Source organism: Urocampus carinirostris, chromosome 2 (genome assembly GCF_059441175.1).
Source record: "Urocampus carinirostris isolate Australia breed hairy pipefish chromosome 2, RoL_Ucar_1.0, whole genome shotgun sequence".
Classification (NCBI taxonomy): Eukaryota; Metazoa; Chordata; class Actinopteri; order Syngnathiformes; family Syngnathidae; genus Urocampus; species Urocampus carinirostris.
Genome location: NC_142350.1, coordinates 22,052,752 through 22,075,360, shown reverse-complemented (window position 1 = coordinate 22,075,360; position 22,609 = coordinate 22,052,752). Strand labels below are relative to the sequence as shown.

At 41.6% G+C, this 22,609-nt stretch overlaps 2 protein-coding genes across 2 annotated transcripts; both read left to right on the top strand.

The window, feature by feature from the left end:
• Positions 1 to 3,432: 3,432 nt before the first annotated feature.
• LOC148371350 (elongation factor 1-alpha) lies at positions 3,433 to 6,683 on the top strand. Its single transcript, XM_088329375.1, has 8 exons — positions 3,433 to 3,599; positions 4,256 to 4,410; positions 4,588 to 4,767; positions 4,936 to 5,232; positions 5,304 to 5,454; positions 5,525 to 5,781; positions 5,852 to 6,086; positions 6,253 to 6,683. Exons 2-8 carry the CDS (start codon positions 4,267 to 4,269, stop codon positions 6,372 to 6,374), a joined length of 1,386 nt encoding a protein of 461 aa, XP_088185501.1. The 5' UTR covers positions 3,433 to 3,599; positions 4,256 to 4,266; the 3' UTR covers positions 6,375 to 6,683.
• Positions 6,684 to 6,761: 78 nt separating this feature from the next.
• On the top strand, positions 6,762 to 22,272 carry LOC148371349 (elongation factor 1-alpha-like). Its single transcript, XM_088329374.1, has 8 exons — positions 6,762 to 6,888; positions 7,623 to 7,771; positions 14,849 to 15,028; positions 16,301 to 16,597; positions 17,142 to 17,295; positions 18,250 to 18,506; positions 20,383 to 20,617; positions 21,971 to 22,272. Exons 2-8 carry the CDS (start codon positions 7,628 to 7,630, stop codon positions 22,090 to 22,092), a joined length of 1,389 nt encoding a protein of 462 aa, XP_088185500.1. The 5' UTR covers positions 6,762 to 6,888; positions 7,623 to 7,627; the 3' UTR covers positions 22,093 to 22,272.
• The last annotated feature ends 337 nt before the right edge of the window (positions 22,273 to 22,609 follow it).

Genomic DNA, 22,609 nt, shown 5'->3' with positions numbered 1-22,609 from the left:
GACTCGTTGTTAAACTTTTTGACTTTTAAGCCTCGAGGGGGATGCGATGAAGAGCTTGGATTTTTGCAACTTGTCTGGTCACGCCTGAAAGGTTTGCACTACAACGTCTTCTAGCCGGTTGCCGAATCCTTCGACAGCGTGGTAAACCGGCGAAGTCTTTAACCTTTTTGGAACTGAGAGCTTCTTTTTGTTGATAACTAGCACAAAGGCCACAAAGTTTGACCACCAGGCTGTACTTGCCCAAAACACACCACAGAATATGGTGTCTCTACTACCTCGGTGCTTAAGGGATCCAACCCATGTTATCACTATATATTTAATAGGGCTGCAACAACTAATGGATTGAAATTGATTGGCAACAAATTTCATCATCGATTGGTTTTGTCCCATTATCTTTGCACCACTGAATTTGTGACAAGTACGTTTTCAATTTCATCTCTTTATTTAGATATTTATTTTCTAATTCATTTCTTTCTCTTTAGTGGAATCGTTTTATTAAATTATTGATCATTATTGACAACAAAGAGTCAAGTCATGTTCATCACCACAAAGTTTGTTTTTCAACAAAAGATATGACAGCCAAAAATAAAGAAACCAAAAGCCTTTAATGTGTCATAAAACCAAAAGGACGTAACGCCATCGCCTTAAAGTTTGTTTTTCAACAAAAATATGAAAGCCAAAAGTCATGCCATGTGCATGATACTCAAAAGCTTTTCCCCAGTGATTTAAGATCTCGTATTCGTATCGTCGCTGCGGACGTCGTGCTCCTTGTGAAAATTTCAAATGATTCGAAATCAGACAACCTGTTTTTAAAGTACCGGTTACTTTCCCTGGTAACTAGTAACTTTTACTAAAGAGTATTTCAGATAGTTACTTTCTGCAACTTATCACTGCCCAACACACGTCAACGTAATGGGGTCAGCAAACGAATGGAATACTTTGGAGCGAGTGTCTGTTTTGCAAGCAGATGTGCAATGCAGTTAAGACCGTCATTATTGCAAATACCGAAACTGGATGGACCTGTTCTCAATCTGGCTCACTCCAAACGCTTTAGGGTCCGACATCCGTCACAAATTCCCCCCACCCTCGCTGAGCTCCCAACCCCTCCTCCGGGGGTCCTTTAAATAACAAGCTGCCACTCTTCCAGACAGTGCCCATCTAGTGATTCTCTACTCCCCTCATTTGCACTTAAAGTAGCCGCCTTTCGTGCGCTCAACACCGCCCACTGTAAAACGATGAACCCTAAAATTAGCTTTTGGGGGGGTCTCCTTGAATGCATCAGTTCAAACAACAGTAGTCGGTGTTTACAGTAGATACAACTGTTTCTGCTGCCGTATTTTATGTGGCTACTTTGGTTACATCGATGGGTTACGTCAGGCCTTTTTGAGGACAGCCATTGCATTGGGATTCCTACTTACCAATTGAATCCCGGGAGTAGCTTCGTAACCTGAACGCTTCGTAAGTAATTTGAACATAAACGCGCTAATCTGTCCCACAAAAGTATGGTAGGATATTTTTTGATAAATCATAAAAGAGCATCAGAACATGAAACAAATTCATGTTAAAATTAGATTGCCGCACATTAAAGTAAAATGAGAGGCACATCATGTAAAAAAACAAAGAATAAAGGAAATAATGAAAATATTCCTTTGCCTTTTTGCCTCAGATTTCTTGAAAAACTGACCCAATTACGCCAGCTTTTAGCAATCCGTGGGAATTACGCAAGGCAGACGTAGCGAAAGCCCGACTTGTCAAAATATTTGTCAACACTACAAAAATTCCAAGAGTTCAAGGAATTTTTCTAAAATATCTTTTATTTGTGCTGATTGAACGATGGTTGCGTCCCCGCTATCTTGCTGTGGCCCCTCCTCCTTGTCTCTGAACTCTGAACTGTATTTACATATTTTGGTACTATTTTACAGTAGGAATTATGTAGTAGTCTTGTTGTATTTCTTTAGTATTGTTGTAGTGTCGCTGCAGTAGTATTTCTGTTGTATTTTTGTCGTATTTTATAGTATTACTGTACTTGTATTTGGTTACTATTTCTGTCGAATCTTTTTACAGTATTACTGGAGTTGTATTTTTCTAGTATTCCTGTAGAAGTGTCTCTGCAGTAGTCTTTTTTTGTAAAGGATACTAGTATTTGTATGTATTTTGTAGTAGGATGTATGTAGTATTCTTGCAGTATTTCTTTAGTATTATAGTAGTGTTGCTGCAGTAGTATTTCTGTTGTATTTTTGTAGTATTTTGTAGTATTATTGTACCTGTATTTGGTTACTATTTGTATAGGATCTTTTTACAGTTTTACTGTAGTCATATTTTTGTAGTATTCCTGTAGTAGTAGGCAGCACGGCGGCGCAGTGGTTAGCGCAGTTCATGTCATGGGAACCTGTCGTGGGTTCAAATCCAGCTCCAGACTTCCTGTGCGGAGTTTGTATGTTCTCCCCGTGCTTGCGTGGGTTTCCTCCGGGCACCCCGGTTTCCTCCCACGTTCCATAAAACATGCATTTCAGGTGAATTGGCCGGTCCAAATTGTCCCTAGGTGTGAATGAGTGAATGAGTTGTCTGTCCCTGTGTGCCCTGCGATTGGCTGGCAACCAGTTCAGGGTGTCCCCTGCCCACTGCCCGGAGATGGCTGGGATGGGCTCCAGCCCCCCCGCGACCCTAATGAGGATAAAGCGGTATGGCTAATGAGATGAGATGAGATTCCTATAGTAGTGTCCCTGCAGTAGTTTTTTTTTGTAAAAGGATGCTAGGATTTGGATGTATATTGTAGTAGTATGTATACAGTATTTTTGTAGCATTTCTTCGGTATTGATGTATTTCTGTTGCATTTTGGAGTAGTATTGTATTTGTATTTTTGTACTATTATGTGGTAGGATTTATGCAGTGTTTTTTTTCGTATTGTCTCAGTGTTTCTGCAGTAGTATTTTTGTTGAATTGTGTAGTATTATTGTATTTTTATTTTTGTACTATTTCTGTAGGACTTTTCAATATGATTACTGTTGTTGTATTTTTGTAGTATTTCTGTAGTAGTATCTCTGTAGTAGTTTTTTTGTAGTACGATACTATGATTTTTATTCATTTTGTAGTGGGATGTATGTAGTATTCTTATAGTATTTTTGCAGTAGCATTTTTTGTACTATTCGGGTGATTTGACTTGATCGGATTACGGTTTGCTCATACTGAGTTTAATACCTTCATTTAAAATCATATTTTGAACTCCTATCTGCAATTTAAAACCCTAATTTGGAACCTAAATCAAGCTGTAACATACTCTAATAAAAAATTATTGTTTTTAAATGGAAGAAATTATGAAAAATATATCCATATCCCGAGATGTTAAGAACCATTCGCATTTTGGCGTTTCTGCCCGTGATTGAATAAAGTGAACACCGTTGACCGTAATCCGGGTCCCCGCGTTCACGTCACAATGGCACAACGTGATATGATTTGCTAGCCCTGGGGCATAAGAAGGGGGGTGACCGGAAGTAACGGTGCCCCGCATTGATATAAAAGCTGACGTCGATATTCTAACGCTCTCTTTCTGTAACCTGGCAAGGGGCAGCAGCTTTGGCCGCATAAACCCAGAAACACCGGTAAGCGGATACTTCGTGTGTTTTCTCGCCCCTTTTCATCCTCCCCGAGGGCCTTAAACTCAATCCGCTTTCTCCAGCATCCTCCCATCAATACTATTGACTAAAACGTTATTTAAACCTCACTTCACGCCTCTAAAATGTCATACGTGTATGTGTTTGCCGCATGTTAGGCAATGAAGCTAAGATTGGAATTAATAGTAGTAATTAATAAGACTATTAAATATATAATATATATATACACTTTTTTTTCTTGAGTATTCACGTTTTCCTGTTCTGACTCCTGATAGATTTCAGTTTCGTTGTGACTTTGTAACCTGAAAGACAAAGGGAGTGCCCTAAAATGGCCGCTCTTAACTCGTTGACGCAGATGGACCTTTTATTTATGGAGGTAGTCACGTTTCGGTATAGGATTGAGTCAAAAGCACGAATATCGAATTTACATAACCGAATCTCGTACGTGAAATGTGGAACACGTGTCTCGTCCGGCCTGGGCCGCTGCAAGGCCCGCTAGCATCACGCTAGCGACTAGCTACAGTTTTAGCCCCGAAATGGGCCCGACTAAAACGTAGAACTTTGATTTGTGGTAGATCAGGTGTTTATCAATTAGTTTCTCGTCGTATGTATCGAGTCTTAAAATTATTCATGTGTTCCTTCAGAAACTAAAATCATGGGCAAGGAAAAGACCCACATTAACATTGTGGTTATCGGCCATGTCGACTCCGGTAAATCTACCTCCACCGGCCACTTGATCTACAAGTGCGGTGGAATCGACAAGAGAACCATCGAAAAGTTCGAGAAGGAGGCCGCTGAGGTAAGTCGAGACTACTGAATTCAGAGCGATCTTCCAAAATGGCGTCAGCATGCTATTGCTGAGCTGTCGACTAAAGGGCGTGTCTGATTCTGCGCATGCGCATCCAAAGAATGACATGGCAATATGGCCTAGTAATAAAAGCCGTGAATAAACGAGATTTGTAAATGTGTTTATCAGATGGGCAAAGGCTCTTTCAAGTACGCCTGGGTGTTGGACAAGCTGAAGGCTGAGCGTGAGCGTGGTATCACCATCGACATTGCTCTGTGGAAGTTCGAGACCAGCAAGTACTATGTCACCATCATCGATGCTCCTGGACATAGGGATTTCATCAAGAACATGATTACTGGCACTTCTCAGGTAAGCAATCTTTCAGGGACTGCCTGAAATCATACCTTACCACAATGGTCACCTATTGGTACAGATTAACGGCTGTACAAACCAAGTGTACAACAAATGCACAATTTGGGACTTGTGTTTTGGAACCAAATGTGAATATTTATACGAAAATGTTCATCAACATTCCAGGCCGACTGCGCCGTGCTCATAGTTGCAGCTGGCGTGGGTGAGTTTGAGGCTGGTATCTCCAAGAACGGGCAGACCCGTGAGCATGCCCTGCTTGCCTTCACCCTGGGTGTGAAGCAGCTCATCGTGGGAGTCAACAAGATGGACTCCACTGAGCCCCCTTACAGCCAGAAGCGTTATGAGGAAATCACCAAGGAAGTCAGCGCCTACATCAAGAAGATTGGATACAACCCCGCCACAGTTGCCTTTGTCCCCATCTCTGGCTGGCACGGAGACAACATGCTTGAGACGAGTGACAAGGTGAGAATGCTGCATCTGAAAGGAATAAGATGGGTAGGGAATGTGGGGAATTAACGTTCCTTTCTCTGTAGATGAGCTGGTTTAAGGGCTGGAAGATTGAGCGCAAGGAAGGCAATGCCTCTGGTACCACCCTTCTGGAGGCTCTTGATGCCATCCTCCCCCCTTCGCGTCCCACAGACAAGCCCCTCCGTCTACCCCTGCAGGATGTTTACAAAATCGGCGGTAAGATTGCTTACTGTTACTTAGGGATCACTTGGAATCAGGCCGCAGCATTTGACTAAATTTTGTCAAGGTATCGGAACCGTACCCGTTGGTCGTGTGGAGACTGGCATCCTGAAGCCAGGCATGGTCGTCACTTTTGCTCCCACCAACTTGACCACTGAAGTAAAGTCCGTGGAGATGCACCACGAGTCCCTGACCGAGGCTGTCCCCGGTGACAATGTGGGATTCAACGTGAAGAACGTGTCCGTCAAGGAGATCCGTCGTGGTTACGTCGCTGGCGACAGCAAAAACGATCCCCCCAAGGGTGCTGATAACTTCAACGCTCAGGTATTGCAAAGTGACTTGTATTTGATTTGAAATGATGACAAAGCGTTTATTTAATGTCTTGTCTCGCTAGGTCATCATCCTGAACCACCCTGGTCAGATCAATGAAGGCTATGCCCCCGTCCTGGACTGCCACACAGCTCACATTGCCTGCAAGTTCAAGGAGCTCATTGAGAAGATCGACCGTCGTTCAGGCAAAAAGCTAGAGGACAACCCCAAGTTCGTCAAGTCTGGAGATGCTGCCATCGTCAAGATGATCCCCACTAAGCCCATGGTGGTGGAGCCCTTCTCTTCATACCCGCCCCTTGGTGAGTACCCCAAGTGGCTAGTAGTTACTGATTACTTGGTATGTACCTTAGTTTCCAAAATAGGCCAATAACTGGGATCCGAAGCCCATCCTTAAGTGCTGTTGAAACTTTGGTGTAATTATTAGCACTTTAAAATAAGAATTTAGACACAACTTTCTTCCCTCAGGTCGCTTTGCTGTGCGTGACATGAGGCAGACTGTGGCTGTCGGTGTCATCAAGGCAGTGGAGACCAAGGATGTGACCGGAAAGACCACCAAGGCTGCAGAGAAGGCCCAAAAGAAGAAATGAATGGACGTGCAGGACATCCAGCCAGGGGGAGTTTGCCGGCAGCAGCGGAACACCCCATCCCCGCTCTCCTCGCCCCATCCCGGTTCATCTCTGAGGCCCAGCTCTCTGCTCAAGGACTGGCTTATGCTGATTAAAACTCACCGTAAAAGTTTTCGCAGGAAAAAAAGGAACTTTGCGCCTTTGTCGGTCACCCCAATCATATGTTGGTGCCTCTTTAAGTTTTGAAAAGGTTTTGATTGGATGTTCAAATGCCACACAAATTGGAAACGCTGCTGGTAACTAATAAAAACGTCTTTGAAAAAATGGAAACTGCCTTTGAACTTGTTTTACTGCTTTCTTGGCGTGGTGCTAGTTATTCAGGTATTCTTCGGTCTGGGCTGTGACTTCTCGAATGACATTGTATGCTTGAGGGGACTCCACCCTTTTTTAAAGGTCTGTATAAAAGCCGGAGCCGTTTCCGTCTCGGTCTTTTCAACCCTTCCAGTTCAGGTGGACTAGCACTTACTCATTTCAGGTAAAACAAAATTTAAGTGTTTTGGGAGTTCCACACTTAACCCCCCCATGACTACCTAAAGTACTGTTAAATCGGCTTAAATGTTTCACCGAATGTAAAGTTTGGGTACAATTGTAATGAAATCGTTATTTGCCTCAGTTCATTTCTCAACGTTGTGTCTGCGCGCTTCAGTCTCGAATCGGTAGTGACAATATGGCGGGCGCTGCGCAATATGGAGGCCGAACACGTGACAAGCCTTTTCCTGTTGCATGTTAAACGATGGCGAACGTGAGTTGCCATAAATTCAATCTTGTCAAATGGTAATGGTCATTTGATAAGGGGATGCTTAGGTGTCATTTCACGTGGAAGCGTGACTCGTCTGAATTTACACTAATGTGAAATTTTTGATAACGCTCCTAGCGTGTTTCATTTGACCTACAACTCTTTGTCGTGTATTTCAAACACGCTCTTAAAATTTTCAAAATTCAGAAATGGACTAGGAAATTATGCAACGAGAGGTGCCTTAAAGTGTCGGGTTTTTGTTTTTTTAGCACTCCCTTTCGGTTGCACTAAAGCAGCATCTAGTGGACAAAGAGACAAATTGTCACTTTGGATGATAGTATTTTTTCATTTTTTTAAATGTTATTCGAGAGAGGACGTTTTTACGTCGAAAGGATTTTGTGAAAAATTCGATACGTTTGAGACCCCCACCTTAAATTACTTGACTCGATAAAAATGCTTGTTTTGGCCCACAGTGAAAATGGCGAAAGAGAAAGTCCACATTAACATCGTCGTCATCGGCCATGTGGATTCTGGCAAATCCACCACCACGGGCCACTTGATCTACAAATGCGGGGGCATTGATAAGAGAGCCATTGAGAAGTTCGAGAAGGAGGCTCAAGAGGTTTGCCACCTTTTTTCCATTCATTTTGTTTTATTTCTTTGGCTTTTGAACAATTTTTATTTAGCATTGAACAAAAATGGCAGGGGTAAAGAAACAATCAGTACAGAGTAAACATTTTCAAGAGAACATAGTGCTGTAGAGATACAGATTAAAAATAAATACCTGTCTACCTCCACGGCTCCATGCCCTTAAAAACTGTTGTATTTTCCCTACAAACTAATCTTACACCTCATGTTTTTTTAAAAACGTGTTTATGTAGTTCAACATGTTATATTGTACATGTGTTTTGTTATATTATATATTGTTAATTAACATGTTGTTGTGAGATACCGAGTTGCTCGACATGAATGAGGTTTATTAAAAAAAGGTCAAAAATTAAGAAGCTCGGACGTTCACTGTAGAAGGAAAAAAATACATGCAAATATAATTAATTCAAATTAATTCCTTTTCTGCATTAAATTATTGTTGGTAATGACTAAAGGGATAACCACAAACCTGTCGTTTTTCATTTTCTCCTTTTATACTTCCTTTTTTAACTTCTTTATACAACATAATTCGTAATATAATGCACCAAAAGAAGTGAGCCGTTTGAGTTGAGTCAAAAAAAGCCGGTTTTCTAAAGAGACGGACTTCCTTTCACTACACAACTACTACGGAATGATGCATGATGGGAAATCACCAGGCGGCAGATGCATGCGCACAGTAGCATCAAACTGTTCGCTTCGTTTGCAAGGAAAAAAATCATACCGAGATAGAGGCTACAGCGGCGAACTCGTTTGACTGTTGATTTTGCCGTTTCGTGGTAGTCCCCATAATGGTACCCATAATTGACAAATTTGCGTTTTTTTCGTACAGATTTTTTCGTATGTCGTACACGTCTTAAAAATGCATAATAACCGTACTTTGTACGGCAGAACCGTACAGGTTGACAGGGATGTAAATATAAAATACATTTGTAAATCAACTGGAGGGGGTTAGTTCATCGAACTCAAAGATTAAATCAAAATAAAACGTATTTCTTCAACAGATGTAGTGTTGAAAAAAGTACGATTTTCCACTATAAGGCACACTGGAATTGGTGTACGCGACAAAATCCATAATATACACAACAAAACCCGCAACAATATATACTGTTACAGTATTACGCAACTGCGTGCGAGACAGTATACACGACAAAATATGCGACAGCATTATGCAAATGTATATGCGACAAATTACAGAATATAAATGACTATAAACGACAGTAATACATGACTGCGTTTGACTGTATGCCACAGCATACAGGACAAAATGCATCACAGAATAAACGATGAAATCCACAACAGTATAATAATAATAATAATAATAATTTCCTTGTATTGTCATTCTGTGTAACAATGTACACAGAACGAAATGTCGATTGCACCTGACCCGTTGTAGCGAGCCGATGCAGCCGCAGCCAACAGAGGGCGCCGCCGACCACTTTTTAAGTCTTAGGAATATATACGTGTATACGCGACAAAACCGACAACAATAAGTAACAGTACTACGCAACTGCATTCGCGACAGTACAGTATCAAAACAAAATATGCAAATGTATACGCAAACAAAATACATAATATACAATACAAAACACACAACACAATACAGGCGACAGTATTATGCTACAGTAAACGCGACAAAATCCGTAACAATAAAAGCGGGAGATTTTTATGTAAATTCTAAATCCTTTGGAATCAGGAAGTGTTCAATTAAAAATGAAGAAATTCATTGACAAAATTCAGATAAACAGAATTTTTTTGGGGGGATTAAATATTTTACTCTGTGTTAGATAAGATTTGTTGTACTTTGGTCATTCTTGTCCTGTCAAACGCGTCCATAGGTGATAGATAGATAGATAGATACTTTATTCATCCCCACAGGGAAATTTACATTTCCAGCAGCATCCCTGAGCTGAGAACAATACAATAATAAAGCTAAAGGAATACAATATACAAATACCCAATGTGACGTGCAAATGCCCGCTGTAGCATGTTATATAGCAGGGGTCGGGAACCTTTTTGACTCAAAGAGCCATAAAAGCAAAAAATATTAATTTTATTTTGGGAAAGAGCCACATCATATATTATGAGACAAATTTACTAAATTGCTAAACCCACTCCCCAGACAAAAGTCTTCAGCACATTTATTTTTGATGATTTGATAAAAATTAGGGCAGCACGGTAGCGCAGTGGTTAGCGCTTGTGCGGCACAGTTCATGTCATGGGAACCTGTCGTGGGTTCAAATCCAGCTCCAGACTTCCTGTGCGGAGTTTGTATGTTCTCCCCGTGCTTGCGTGGGTTTCCTCCGGGCACTCCGGTTTCCTCCCACACTCCAAAAACATTTGCATTTCAGGTGAATTGGTCGGTCCAAATTGTCCCTAGGTGTGAATGAGCGAATGAGTTGTCTGTCCCTGTGTGCCCTGCGATTGGCTGGCAACCAGTTCAGGGTGTCCCATGACCACTGCCCGGAGATGGCTGAGATGGGCTCCAGCCCCCCCGCGACCCTAATGAGGATAAGTGGTACGGCTAATGAGATGAGATGAGATTCCTATAGTAGTGTATAGTAGTAGTATGAAAAGAGAATAATGCCAGAGCCCCTGTCCCAAAATCAACAAACATACCACTTTAAACTTGTCTCTTTCTTGCAATTACTCAAGATCGGTTAAACTCCTTTTGACCCTTTTTTTCATACATATTGGTTTCAAAACCAGATGCAAGCAGTTATTGTGTAGAAACGTCTCAACATTCTGCAAATAGGGAGCCTGATGAGCTCACTTTTGGCGCAGACGGCGTAGGGCGAGAGATGGGAGGGAGTGCTTGCACTTTTTGCATAGCTCCACCCATCCCTCTCACTCGCCCAATCAAAGTTCTCTTCCGGTGTTTTGGCGTATTTACAGTTCTGTGGATTCATCATAAGGTATCTGAACACTGAACACAGATTATATAGTGAACTTTTATATAAAGGATTCTTTAGCGTTGTACAGCCAAAACGAGTTTTTTCCCCCCCTTTTTTGTGTGACACCTTGACTGTAAATTGTAGTGAAAAACGTGCCCTATATATACTGCAAAGTAATGCCTTGATATTCAATGTTGGTTTGGCTTTGCGTGTACCTGATTAGGATAGACAACTCAAGTTTCGAACAGGATGAAGAAATTTTGCATGCAATCAAATTTGTCTCTGAGCCATAGATACTCATAGAAAGAGCCATATATGGCTCGCGAGCCATAGGTTCCCGACCCCTGTTATATAGAGTATCTAAATGGTGCTACACAGAATACATATTGCAATAAAAAATACGGTAATATGCAATGTCGGGGGGTGTGGTTTAGTGTGGGCCTTTACTCGGTCGGGTAGAGTTAAAGAGCCTCATGGCATGAGGAAGAAACGATCTCTGGTCGGTGGTTTCAATATCAATTCTTCAAAATGAGCAGATGTTATCTTCTATTTTAAAACGTGCTTTTATGAAATCTCGAGATGGATGAATATTCATTACTTTAAAGTGTGTTTGTTTGACTTTGGGGGCTGTAAGTCATTTTTTTTAAAATCTCTAACACTCTATCACAGTGTCGTCAAATTAACATTTTCTTTTGCTTTCCAGGAAATGTATGTTTGGTGAACTATTGTATTATAAGGTTGTTTGCAATTCCTGTCGAGAATTGACATCCTCTGTAGATTAGGATTTCTAGGCCCTTTAGTGCCCCCTACTGTTGGGAGTAACGCACTAAACAGCACGTTAGAGTCAACAGGTCTACTGGTACTGCAGGGGGTGGGCAAGTATTTGGAATCGCGGGCCCATCAGGCAGGCTGTTCACATTTTTCTTATTTATGAATACTGCACACACAAACATCTTCAGGTGTATATGTATATATATATATATATATATATATATATCTCATCTCATTAGCCGTACCGCTTATCCTCATTAGGGTCGCGGGGGGGCTGGATCCCATCCCAGCCATCTCCGGGCAGTGGGCAGGGGACACCCTGAACTGGTTGCCAGCTAATCGCAGGGCCTAGGGGAACGACAACTCACTCGCTCATTCACACCTAGGGACAATTTTGGACCGGCCAATTCACCTGAAATGCATGTCTTTGGAATGTGGGAGGAAACCGGAGTGCCCGGAGGAAACCCACGCCAGCACGGGGAGAACATACAAACTCCGCACAGGAAGTCTGATTTGAACCCACGCAAGAGGTTCCCATGACATGAACTGTGCCGCACAAGCGCTAACCACTGCGCCGCTGTGCTGACCGTATATATATATACTGGACTGTCTCAGAAAATTAGAATATTGTGATAAAGTTCTTTATTTTCTGTAATGCAATTAAAAAAACAAAAATGTCATACATTCTGGATTCATTACACATCAACTGAACTATTTCAAGCCTTTTATTATTTTAATATTGCTGAATTTGGCTTACAGCTTAAGAAAACTCAAAAATCCTATCTCAAAATATTAGAATATCATGAAAAAGTATACAAGTAGGCTATTCAACTAATCACCTGAATCATCTAATTAACTCGAAACACCTTGCGAGGGTTTCCTGAGCCTTAAAAACACTCAGCTTGGTTCAGTAAACTAAATCACAAGTATGGGGAAGACTGCTGATCTGACTGCTGTCCAGAGGACCATCATTAATACCCTCCATCAGGAGGGTAAGACACAAAAAGAAATTTCTCAAAAAGCAGGTTGTTCACAGAGTGCAGTTTCAAAGCATATCCACAAAAAGTCTGTTGGAAGGGGAAAATGTGGCCGGAAACGCTGCACAACCAAAAGAGATGACCGCAGCCTTAACAAAATTGTGAAGAAGAGCCGCTTCCAGAATTTGGGGGAGCTTCAAAGACAGTGGGCTGAAGCTGGAGTCCAGGTATCAAAAGCCACAGTTCACAGACGTGTCTGGGAAATGGGCTACAATAGCCGTATTCCCATGGTCAAGCCACTTCTGAACTCAAGACAACGGAACTGACTTGGTCTGACTTGAGCTATGGAGAAGAAGCACTGGACAGTTGCAGAGTGGTCCAAAGTCCTCTTTTCAGACGAAAGCAAGTTTTGCATTTCATTTGGAAGTCAAGGCGCCAGAGTCTGGAGAAAGGCTGGAGAGGAGCAAAATCCAAGTTGCTTGAAATCCAGTGTGAAGTTCCCACAGTCAGCAATGGTTTGGGGAGCCATGTCAGCTGCTGGTGTTGGTCCACTGTGTTTCATCAAGTCCAGAGTAAATGCAACTGTGTACCAAGAGATTTTAGAGCACTACATGCTTCCATCTGCTGAAAAGCTCTATGGAGATGAGGATTTCATTTTCCAGCATGATCTGGCACCTGCCCACAGTGCCAAAACCACCAGTAACTGGTGCACTGACCATGGCATCACTGTCCTGGATTGGCCTGCTAATTCCCCTGACCTGAACCCCATCGAGAATTTGTGGGGTATAGTTAAGAAGAAGATGAAAGACACCAGACCTACAAATGCAAATGAGCTGGAGGCCGCTATCGAAGCATCCTGGGCATCAATAACACCTCAGCAATGCCACAGGCTGATTGCCTCCATGCCACGCCGGATTGATGCAGTAATCCGTGCAAAAGGATTCCCAACCAAGTACTGAGTGCATCAATGGACATTTTCAAATGTTTGATTTAGTTTTGCTGTTATAAAATTATTTTTTTACTTGGTCTGAGGAAGTATTCTAATATTTTGAGATAGGATTTTTGAGTTTTTTTCAGCTGTAAGCCAAAATCAGCAATATTCAAATAATAAAAGGCTTGAAATAGTTCAGTTGATGTGTAATGAATACAGAATGTATGACATTTTTGTTTTTTTAATTGCATTACAGAAAATAAAGAACTTTATCACAATATTCTAATTTTCTGAGACAGTCCAGTGTGTATATATATATATATATATATATATATATTGTAATCGTTTCATCAAAATGGTTTCAAAATACTCTCAAAAAAAGCAAAATACAAAATCCGTTTTTAAGCACCAACAGTATTACTGTTATTGTTTTTTTTACAGTATTCTTGTAGAATTACTTTAGTCTTATTGTATTTCTGCAGTCGTCTTTTTGTAGTACAGTGGAACCTCGGTTCTCGACCATAATCCGTTCCAGAACCCTGTTCGAAAACCAATTTGGTCGATCACCGAAAATCGTTTTTGCCATTAAAAGTAATGTAAAATCGTTTTCATCCGTTCCAACACCCTGAATGTTTACAATGAACGTAAACATGAAGCTAACCCAGGCTAATCGTACGTTCGCGTTATCATAATCTTCCGTACGCTAACATGAACGTGTAAGAATAAAAAAAGGATTATGAATAGGATTTCTTACCTTTGTGGTGGACGGTGGGGAGAGAAAAATCATCAAAAGTTTCTCAACCTCTTCCAAAACTTGCGGCAGTTGCTTGCTTATAGCGCTAACTTCCTTAGCCGCATCACTCGATTTCACAGCCTCCTTATTCTTTACTATCGTACTGATAGTAGATTTAGCCATGCTGTATTCACTAGCAAGATTGGAAATTCGTACACCTCTTTCATATTTAGCTATTATGTCTTTCTTAAAGGCAATAGTTGGACGAACAACTTGTTTTTTTTTTTTCACCTGTCCTGCTTGCACCTACCTTCTTCGGAGGCATAATTAGGGGCTAAAACACACGTACGCCGCTCAGCATCGCACCCTAGCGTACCGGCGTTCGAACTCCGATTTTTTTGACCGAACAGCGAAGCAAGAATTTCTCAATTTTTGGTCGAACACCGATTTGTCCGAACTGAGAGGCGTTCGAAAACCGAGGTTCCACTGTACTCCCATAGGGGTATATCCGTAATATTTTTTAGAATAACTGTATTTTTATTTTGGAGTATTTTTGCAATAGTATTTACATAGTTGTATTTTTGTAGTCTTTCCGTAGTATTATTTACATAGTGGTATTTTTGTAGTATTACTTTAGTATTTATGTATTTTTTAAGTTTTTCCATCTTAGATTTTGTTGTGTTTTTGTAATATTACTGGAGTATATTTGCTCATTTTGCATATATGAAAGTATATATTTTTTTCTCAGATGGGGAAAGGATCCTTCAAGTACGCCTGGGTGCTTGATAAGCTGAAGGCCGAGCGCGAGCGCGGTATCACCATCGATATCGCTTTGTGGAAATTCGAGACGGAAAAGTACTACGTGACTGTGATTGATGCCCCTGGACATCGAGATTTCATCAAAAACATGATCACCGGCACATCTCAGGTACAAACGTCAAACAGTACAACGTCAAAGCCGTTGATTTTGAGATTGGAGTATTTCTTCAACAAATATAATGTATTTTTTTGCACTATAAGGTGCACTGGATTATAAGGCGCACACCCACAAACATTACACGCGACAAAATACATAATACATGCAACATTATACACAACAAAACACGAAAATATATACAATATACGTGACAGTATAAGCAGTGTCTGAAACTCATGACAAAAAGTTACCGGACACCAGGGCAGGCAACTTTTCAGAGTTTTGTGAGTTTGTAGCCATAAAATTGCCTGCCCTGTTTTTTACATCTTGAAACACAAAAGGACGACTAATAGCAAAAAAAAGCCATTATAAGTATCAAGGATTGATAATCAGAATATATGAGAGAACAACACTTTAAAATTAAGTTTATTATAATTCTACTTATAACATTCATTGTATGAATATGAGATCGCTGTTTTCCATCTGCCATCAGTACCTGTGTTTAAACATATCCATTCATGAAATGTTTGCGTTGCGTCGTCTGCGACAAGCCACGTGAAGTCCTCTTTCCAGGATGCTTTCAATGTATGTTTATGTTTCGTAGTGTCATCAATTTTGTTAGCTTCTTTTGAATCTTTCTTCTGGGGCGGAGGTTTTGGCTTGATTCCTAATCACTTATCCATTTTTCTTGCGTTCTCTGTGCGTCTTCTTTGGAAAATGATATGCAAATACGCGACCGTATAACATTGGGAAAGTCCGGAAGCACGAAGTTATTCGATGCGTGCTTTTGATCGGCTGCCGACTATGCAAATTGCTAAACAAACCGAAATTCAAAAATTTCTAAACCGAACGAGGATTTCGTATACGGAATAAAACGTTTTATTTGTTAAAAAAAAAACGAAAGATGTTGTTTTTTTTTGTTTTTTGTTTATTTTTAAAAAAGCTGTCGGACGACCGGGCAGAGAAGTTTTGTAAGTTGTACTCCCGACGTAAAAGATGCACACCCCGGGCGTTGAGGCAGATGTTATTTCAGACACTGGTATAAGGCACTTTTTATGCAACAGTGTACATGACAAAGTGAAATACGAAATAAGCGACCACACAACAAAATACATGATACTACACACTACAGTTTTTGCTCCCCCACATGAAACAAATAGTACTAGTTTCCATAGTTGCAGTTGCAGGAGACTCAGATACAGCACCTTCATCATTCGGTCGCCATTGTTTTTTTGTGTGCGCAATGACTTCAGCACAGTACTCTAAATAATATTTGGCATCCAGGCGGACTGCGCCGTGCTCATTGTGGCGGCCGGCGTGGGGGAGTTCGAGGCGGGCATCTCCAAGAACGGGCAAACCCGCGAGCACGCCCTGCTGGCGTACACGCTAGGCGTCACCCAGCTCATCGTGGGCATCAACAAAATGGACTCCACCGAGCCGCCTTACAGCGAGACTCGCTACACGGAGATCACGAAAGAAGTCAGCGCCTACATCAAGAAGATCGGCTACAACCCCAAAGCCGTCGCCTTCGTGCCCATCTCAGGCTGGCACGGCGACAACATGCTCGAGCCCAGCGACAAGGTGAGCAGGGGAGTGGGGAGGGGTCTGCTGCTCACGTTGACATTGACTTCGGGCGACGGGGGTGAGAACTCTGTGGGACATGTGGTAGCAAAACACAACAGTACTATCTTAGAGAGAGAGATAGGAAAAGGAAAGAGAGAGAGAGAGAAAAAGAAGGAAAAAAGAGAGAGATGAGAAAGAGACATAGGAAAGGAAAGCGAGAGAGCAAATAAAGAAGGAAAACAGAACAAGAAAGAAAGAGACAGAGAGGGGGAGAGCAAAAGAACGGAGTAACAATGAGGGAAACAGAGAGAAAGCTACACCTACAAGGCAGAAACAAAAAGAGGCATAGAAGAGATAGAGATGAAGACATTTTATCAATGACTTGTTGCAGCCCTTAGCTACAGACTTCACTGCAGGCTTTCAAAACCGAGTCAAAATAGCAACCATTGTCTTCTCAGTGGAGAGAAAGGTGTGGCATAGAATTAGTCAAATTGCGTTTTTCAGACAATGAGAGCATTATAGGCAAAACCATGCTAAACCTAGCTTGCGTTTGACTTTATAGATGAGCTGGTTCAAGGGTTGGACGATCGAGCGAAAGAGCGGCGCAACCGCGACCGGCCGCACTCTCTTCTCTGCCCTGGACGCCATCGAACCCCCCAAGCGTCCCACCGAGAAGCCTCTTCGCCTCCCCCTGCAGGACGTTTACAAAATCGGAGGTAAGTCGCCGCACTGCACTACCTCTTCGTACGAGCACCGTTCGTTCCGGGACTGCGCTCGTAACTCCAGGATCATGCAACGAGACCGTTATCGAATACTGTAATGAGTTGGGGCTGCCTTCACAAAACACGACGAGTGGGCTGCTACGGAATGGGGACGGGAGAGAGATCAATAAAGACAATGAGAAAAAACAAGAAATAGCTCAAGAACAAGAGAGAGAACAAGAGAGACAGTAATATATAGAAAAGGAGAAAAAGAAAGACAGAGAGTAAGAGAAAAAAAGAAGAGACACAGACATATAAAAAGAAAGCAAGAAAGAAGAGAAGGGGAAAAAGAGAAACAGTGATATCTAGAAAAAAATGAACAAGAAAGATTAAGAAAAGGAGACACGGAGAAAAAGAGGGAGAGCAAGACAGAAACAAGACAGAGAGAAAGAGAGTGAAAAAGAGAGAGACCAAAATTAACTGAAACAGAGAGCAAAAACAAAGAGAGAAAGTAAAAGAGCTCCAATTACTTTGGGAGTGGCGCCTGGCTTTGTCGACATCAAGTGGACATTTTTTTGGGGTGGCAGTAGCTCAGCAGGTAGAGCGCTGGTCTTGGGATCCCAGTTCGAATCCCGGCTCGTCAGTGTTACATGACATGTTGGGTAAGACACTGAACCCCTTAATACCCCCAATAAGCAGGTTAGCGCCTTACATGGCTGCAAGGCCGCTATTGGGAAATGTGGAGCCCACTGTAAAGCGCTTTGGGAAGTCATTGACTTGAAAAGCGCTATAGAAATGCAGATCATTTCATTTCATTCAAACTGCAGCTGATTTTTCTCATGTCTTGCGGGCCAAATTAAAACTCTGTCAGGCGCCATGTTCGACGCATGTGCCATTTACCGAAATTCTCACGTTCGGAGGTTCTCGTCCAAAGAAGTGTACCGCCTTTCACCTCCGCCCGTCCCCCAGGTATCGGAACCGTCCCGGTGGGCCGCGTGGAGACCGGCATCCTGAAGCCCGGCATGATCGTGACCTTCGCCCCCGCCAACTTGACCACCGAAGTCAAGTCGGTGGAGATGCACCACGAGTCCCTGCCTCAGGCCCTCCCAGGCGACAACGTGGGCTTCAACGTGAAGAACGTGTCCGTCAAGGAGATTCGTCGCGGTTATGTGGCGGGCGACAGCAAAAATGACCCACCAATGGGGGCTACCAGTTTCAATGCTCAGGTGAGCCCAAATAGGACTGGAGTGTCATTGATAGGACACCCAGCTAAACCACCAAAGAGGACCGGGATCGCAGGGAACGTGTACCGTGCTTTCACCACCATTGGGTCACTCGTGTTAACCCCTTAACGCCGGACTTTTGAGAAACAAATGCGTGTCCTTACAATGTCACCAGTTCCTGAAATACGTCATGCCATATATAAATGGAAAGCTTCAACTCTTGGAATTCAAGATATGATAACCATTTAAATATGTACTCTCAGAAACATCACCATCAGTCTGAAACAAGATACCCCAAAATTATAAAGCCGGCATAACTCACCATGACGTCCCCTGGCCATCATCAACTTCCACGAAAAAGGCTTCATTACATTAAGGACAATCCATTGAATCAAACCGTGTAAAATACTGACTCCAAAAACACACAATAATACCCACACTTAAAAAAAACTGCTTAAAAGCATATCAGCTTCATTAGACCTTCCTTGTAGTAATCAGTTCATTTTGCTCCAAAACTCCACTTTTAAAATAAACAAACTCACAAAATTATTCCCAATACAGTAGTCAGCTGCTGACCTTTCGATTGACACTACTTTTGGCCATTTGCAGGCTTCATTCAATTGTCCATTAGCCTATACGAGTTTGATAAAAGGGAGATCGCCTCCTGTAGTTCCAAATATCTTCAGCCCCTAGTAACCGAACCCATATGTTTTGCAGGGGATCCCTGCAAAATATATGAAATATACTGTAAATTAAAATATTCACAGATCTACAAAAAATGATTGTAAAATACAAAACAATCTTAGCTTTTTACACACTGAACAGATTTTAAGTTGAACAGCAACACAATATCCCTGAAAATGCATGACAATAAAATGAAAATTAAAAAATATTAAGTCTTTGAAACTGTAAATAAATGGTAAAAAGCAAAAAACAAAACTATTTACAATTTTTTAATCAATTTAAACACAGATCCTCTGAAAACATGCAAAAAATATACATTAAAGTAAGTTAAACAAAAAGCAAACATTCAGCAGATTGAACGCACTCTGCTTCAGAGCAATCATCCATCCATCCATTTTCTGCACCACTTATTCTCAGTAGGGTGGTGGGGGTGCTGGAGCCCATCCCAGCCATCTTTGGGCAGTGGGCAAGGGACACCCTGAACTTGTTGCCAGCCAGTCACAGGGCACACAGAGACAGACAACTCACTCTCTCATTCACACCTAGGGAAAAATTGGACATGCCAATTAACTTGACATGCATGTTTTTTGGAATAAGGGAGGAAACCCCAAGTGCTCGGGGGAAACCCACGAAAGCATGGGGGTAACATGCAAACTTCACACAGGAGGGTTTGATCTCATGACCTCAGAACTGTGCCACGACTCAGCTGCAGTGCTGCCCTTCAGCGCAATCGATATAATTAAAATGAGTCCAAATTTAGCTCCTTTTCTGCTTTTTATACATACAGTACTTTCTTTTTTTAATCTTCCGTATTAAACTCCATTATTACCCAATACCTATAGAACCATTTCCGCAATTTTAGGCAAGGGTGAAGTATCCAAGCTGCGCCTGCATTGTTAAAGCAGAATGGCAGAATTCATGTCGGTTTATAGCAGCCAATTGACACAAAAAAACGTTTAAATAGGAACAGCGCAAAATAGCACACAGTATGTGCTAGCAGCAAGAACGTGACTTTCTTTAAGTCATCAAAGCCGACAAACAAGACCTTGATCGGCATTGGGTTGAAGGTACAGGAAAAGTGGAAAAATTGGCCTTTGAAGTGCTTAAATTTGCCCATGAAAGATGTGTGCCAACACTGTAAATATAACGATTGGAGCACTCCATTCGCTAATCCTCACATGTCTTCCCATGCTAGGTCATCGTTCTGAACCACCCGGGTCAGATCAATGCAGGCTATGCCCCCGTGCTGGACTGCCACACTGCTCACATCGCCTGTAAGTTCGCGGAACTGCTGGAGAAAGTGGATCGGCGTTCTGGGAAGAAACTGGAGGACAATCCCAAGTTTGTCAAGTCCGGAGATGCCGCCATCGTCAACATGACACCCACGAAGCCTATGGCGGTGGAGGCCTTTTCTGCATACCCTCCCCTCGGTGAGGGTCTCGGTTACTGTTTTAATAATGATCTACGAAAATTGAGTCTTCTGTGTATGACTGAAACTGTTGTATGTACGGTGCTCGAAGTCCTTGAAATTACTCGGATTTCAATGTCTTGTCTCAAGGATTGAAAAGGGATGGAGTTTTGGGTGAAGTGCTCATAAATGCTTGAAATTGTTGCTATGTTTCCCAACAAGTCCAAAACGACGCCGATACGGCTCTCTTGAGGCTTTGCTTTGCTGACGCGTTTCTTTCCTCGTGGTTAGCGGCCGGGGGAATTAGTTTGTATGGAATTGTCCTGTGAAGGAAACACAAGAAAAATACACAATAAAATAAACAACACTATACAATAGGATCATATACACGTCAAGACGCACACAAAAATACATGACATAATACCCGACAGCACGATACAATACACAACTTTATACACGACAAAATAAATAATCTACATGCACACCATGCGACAATATATGCAACAAAAACAAAGGTCAAAATACACTTAAGTATACACAACAAAATACAAAGCAAAATATGCGACAAAATACGTAATGATACACAGTACAGTATACACGACTATATATACGTCAACCATATACGCTACAATATACACGACAACCTACACAACAAAATACATGAGATTATACGTGACAAAATGCACGACAAAACACACAAGAATACTTGACGAAATACTCGAGAGAACGCACTCCAAAATACACGACAGAAAGCAAGACAATATACTCGTCAAAATACACAAAAAAAATACACGAGAATGCACGAAAATATACAATTTAAACATGCCAAAATACACAAAAAATAAATGAAAAAAGAGAGGGTAATTTACACAAGATACACAACAATATAAACGACAAAATACAAAAACAAAACAACAAAAAAGTAAATGAAAAATAGAAGCTAATATACGCTACAAAATACACAAAAAAGCACATAATATACATGAAGAAACACATGAAAAAATACCCACCAAAATACATGGAGAAAAAAAAGATGAAATACTGGATAATATGCACAAATAAATATAAGATAATATACACGACAAAACACACGAAAATATACACGACAGTATAAACAGGAATATGCAGGACGAAATACGCAACGATATACACAACCACATGCTCGACAAAATTCATGACAAAATACCAGACAAAATAAAAATCCAAAAAGCAAACTTATAGGAATGCATTAATTTTATTAATGTTTTCATCTATTTATATTTGTGTATTCATAAGGAAGGATTGGTCCTCCTCACTGTTCATCATGAAACACTAATTCCCTTCAGTGGCAGAAAACATTCCTTGCCCTAAATCCTAACTTTGTTTTTCATTCTAGGCCGCTTTGCCGTGCGAGACATGAGGCAGACGGTTGCCGTCGGCGTCATCAAGTCAGTGGAGAAGTCAGCTGGAACCGCTGGCAAGGTTACTAAAGCGGCACAGAAGGCACAAAAGAAATGAATCGCCGGCAAGCGAGAAAAAGTGGCCTTTGGCGCTCTCTTCTTTACTCCTTTCATCAGTTCTCTCCTCAAAGACTGGCTTCTGCCCATTGAAAATCACTGGAAAAGTGTTCGCAGGAAAGCAAGATTCCTTCCTTTGCTGTTGTATTGAAGTCAGAAAAATAAAAACCTGATGAATGATTCCACTTTCTCTTTTTCAATCAAGATACGTGACGGTATACATGACAAATTTGGTCTCAGTTTAAATGTACCTGATCTGTGATGGGCTAGAGGTCAGTGAAAGCAAACACTGCAGAAAAGACAGCATTTTAAGGACTAAAGGACACACCAGGGTGATCCTGGATACAATGATGGAGAAGATCAAATATGAATCGGGTACAAGAAGATTTGGCAACATTTACACATCTCCCGGATCACAGTGAGAGCAATAACATCAAAATGGAGGGAGCATAAAACCACTGCAAACCTACTAAGACCTGGCAGTCCCTCTAAACCGTCGGCCCAAACAAAGAAACTAA

Excerpts from the sequence above, each read along its gene's own strand:
- LOC148371350 (XM_088329375.1), top strand. The coding sequence starts at position 4,267 with ATGGGCAAGGAAAAGACCCACATTAACATTGTGGTTATCGGCCATGTC. Across the intron at positions 4,411-4,587 it reads TCGAGAAGGAGGCCGCTGAG|ATGGGCAAAGGCTCTTTCAA; the intron begins GTAAGTCGAGAC and ends TGTGTTTATCAG. Across the intron at positions 5,455-5,524 it reads GGATGTTTACAAAATCGGCG|GTATCGGAACCGTACCCGTT; the intron begins GTAAGATTGCTT and ends AATTTTGTCAAG.
- LOC148371349 (XM_088329374.1), top strand. The coding sequence starts at position 7,628 with ATGGCGAAAGAGAAAGTCCACATTAACATCGTCGTCATCGGCCATGTG. Across the intron at positions 17,296-18,249 it reads GGACGTTTACAAAATCGGAG|GTATCGGAACCGTCCCGGTG; the intron begins GTAAGTCGCCGC and ends CCCGTCCCCCAG. Across the intron at positions 20,618-21,970 it reads TTCTGCATACCCTCCCCTCG|GCCGCTTTGCCGTGCGAGAC; the intron begins GTGAGGGTCTCG and ends TTTTCATTCTAG.